The sequence below is a fragment of the Vanellus vanellus genome (genome assembly GCF_965231255.1).
Source record: "Vanellus vanellus genome assembly, contig: HAP1_SCAFFOLD_982, whole genome shotgun sequence".
NCBI classification, from domain to species: domain Eukaryota; kingdom Metazoa; phylum Chordata; class Aves; order Charadriiformes; family Charadriidae; genus Vanellus; species Vanellus vanellus.
The window spans coordinates 65,154-67,657 of NW_028126863.1; the positions used below are offsets into that span (position 1 = coordinate 65,154).

At 63.3% G+C, this 2,504-nt stretch overlaps 1 protein-coding gene across 1 annotated transcript; it reads left to right on the forward strand.

Moving 5' to 3' along the window:
• Positions 1–779: 779 nt before the first annotated feature.
• On the forward strand, positions 780–2,171 carry LOC309685704 (inositol 1,4,5-trisphosphate receptor-interacting protein-like 1; the record flags this gene model as incomplete). Its single annotated transcript, XM_082501434.1, has 1 exon — positions 780–2,171. The coding sequence occupies one exon, from the start codon at positions 780–782 to the stop codon at positions 2,169–2,171; it is 1,392 nt and encodes a 463-aa protein (XP_082357560.1).
• Between the last annotated feature and the right edge of the window lie 333 nt (positions 2,172–2,504).

Sequence of the window (2,504 nt, forward strand, 5' to 3'; positions counted from 1 at the left end):
CGTCCAGCTGGCGTTAGCTGTTGCTGAAGGAGAAAAGTGGCCAAGACTCTCTCTCTCTCCTGACTCCAGGACAGTGGCAAATGCTCCGTGGGGGCGGTTAAAGCAGTGGAAGCAGAGCAACTGGCAGCCCTGTCCTGCCGGCTGGGCCTGTACTCTGTGTCTGTCGGGGCTCTGGTTGCCGGGGGCAGCTGTGAGGCGCTGAGGCGGGGGGGCTGGTTGGCGGCTGTGCCGGTGATGCGCTCTGGCGCCTGTGACATCAGAGGGGCCGTGTCACAATGGGGGCAGCTATAAAAGGCGCCCGCAGGCAGCGCTGCCCCAGCACAGCCTGAGCCAGAGGTGAGTGCGCAGGCGGCGGGAGACTGAGCCGGAGCGGGGCCCGGGCAGAACGGCGGGCCCCCGGGGGGTGGGTTCTCATCCTGCATCAAGGGCCCAGCTGCTGGCGGGAGCGCCTGGGGCCGGGCACGCTGCCACCACCGCCACCAGGGCTGGGCGCAGGCCTTGCTGCCCCCCAGCTGTCTCGCCCCCTCTCCTGCCTGCCCCCAGCTCCCTGCGGCTGCTGGCCCCGCTTCCCCCATACCTTCTGCCTTCCCAGCCCCACTCAACCCCTTCTCTCCCTCCTCCCACAGGCCATGGCTGACACAACCTTCCTCACCTTGCTCGTGCAGAGCATCCTCCGGCTCCTGCACATGGTCTGCCAGGAGCTGGGTGAGGCCACCTGCGGGCACATGCGGCAGAACGCGCAGCAGCTGAGCCAGCCCAAGACTCGGCTGCTGCAGGACATGGAGCAGAACGCCTCGGCCTGGGGAGACCTGTTCTTCGCTGCCTTGCAGCACTGGCAGGTCTGGGCGCTCGCTGCAGTCCTCGTCCTGATCTTCAGGCTCTGCCGGCGCCTCAGCAAAAGGAGCCCCCAGCCAGGCAGCAGCGCTGCAGAGGAGGAGAGCTCCAGCAGCAGCACAGAGTGCGGCAACGAACAATGTGCAGGAGAAGGTTCTGGCGACTATGAGAAGCGTGTGTTTGGGAGGTTTGCAAAGCGCATCCGGTCGTCAGTGCAGCGCCTGGCCTACAGGAGCCGCGTGGTGGAGGAGCTGGTGGGCGACCTCCTGGCTGTCCTGCAAGAGCGCTTGTCCAACAGTTTCTTCCCGGTCCTGCAGCCAGCCATCGGGGTGGGCAGTGCCTTCGAAGGTTGGAGTCCCCGTGGGCGTGATGCTGTGTACCGCCTGCTTGTGCCCCTTAAGCCCCCCCGTGGGCACGTTTTCCACCTGGAGCTGGGCACTGCAGCGGAGATGCCAGCAAAGAACTCCCGCGTCCGCGTGGAGCTGGCGTGTACCTGCAGCAGGGATCAGCTGGTGGAGAACACGCCGTTCTACCTCCACCACCCCCAGGAGGAGGAGCTGAGGAAAAATCCGTCGGCCGGCCTCCTCGGCACCCTCTGCACCGGCTCCTACCTGGATGTGCACAAAACAGCCCAGTGGTTGCAGAACCTGGTGAGCTCAGCCTGGGAAGAGATGCCTCAGGCGCGGCGCTACAGCATGAAGGTGCTGCCTTCCAGCCGCTCCTGCAAGCTGCAGCTGACGAACGCCTCCGGGAAAAGCATCCTCATTGACATCATGTTTGGGGTCCGGCGAGGTGACTCAGACATCTTCCTGAGCAGCCAGGAGACTACAGAGGCCATCCTCACCCCCAGCACAACGTGGGTAGAGAGCTACGCGGTGGCAGAGGTGAAGTTCTTCAGGCATGTGGCCAGGCAGGCCCCACACGACACCTCCCACCTCAAATGCCTCCAGCTCTTTGCTGCTATCCTGCTGGGCACCAGCTTTTCCACCGCTATCTTCAAGACGGTTGCCATGCACCTCCTCAACACCTTACCAGTGTCGAGCTGGAGCAGGAGGGAATTCCTCATGCGGCTGCAGGATATCCTGTGGTACCTGCGCGGCTGCCTGCACGACAGACGCCTCGACCACTTCTTCTTTGCTAATGAGAACATGCCCGAGGACATCGTCTTGCCCCCAGCCCTCCAAACAGCAGAGCCACTCAACCTCTTCCAGCGCCTGCTGCACGATCCAGCCGCCCACGCCAAGGCAATGCGTGAGGCCGATGAGCTGCAAGATCGGCTCACAAGCCTGCTCTTCTACGGACACCGAAAGAGCTCCTCACGCACGGAGCTCTCTTAGTGTCCCCTAGATACTCCCCTGGGAGCTGGTGCTGCGGAACTGAGCACGCTGGGCACGCACAACACGCTGCTCAGTCGGCTCTGGGAACTGCTGCCACACCTTTCCTCTGCAGCAGAACCGCACTCTGGGGAGTGGGACGCGATGCGGCTGGAGTCGCCCTTGCAAGGAGCCTTGCGACAGAGACTCCTGTTACCATGGGCCCAGCCACCGGTCCCTGTCCCTTGAGGAGCTTTACCCTGTACATAGATGTCAGTAAATAATTTGTTTCACACACAGACGTGCGTCTGTGCATGTGTGGGCATCGGTTTTGGGGGGAAGTGCTGAGCGCTTGGC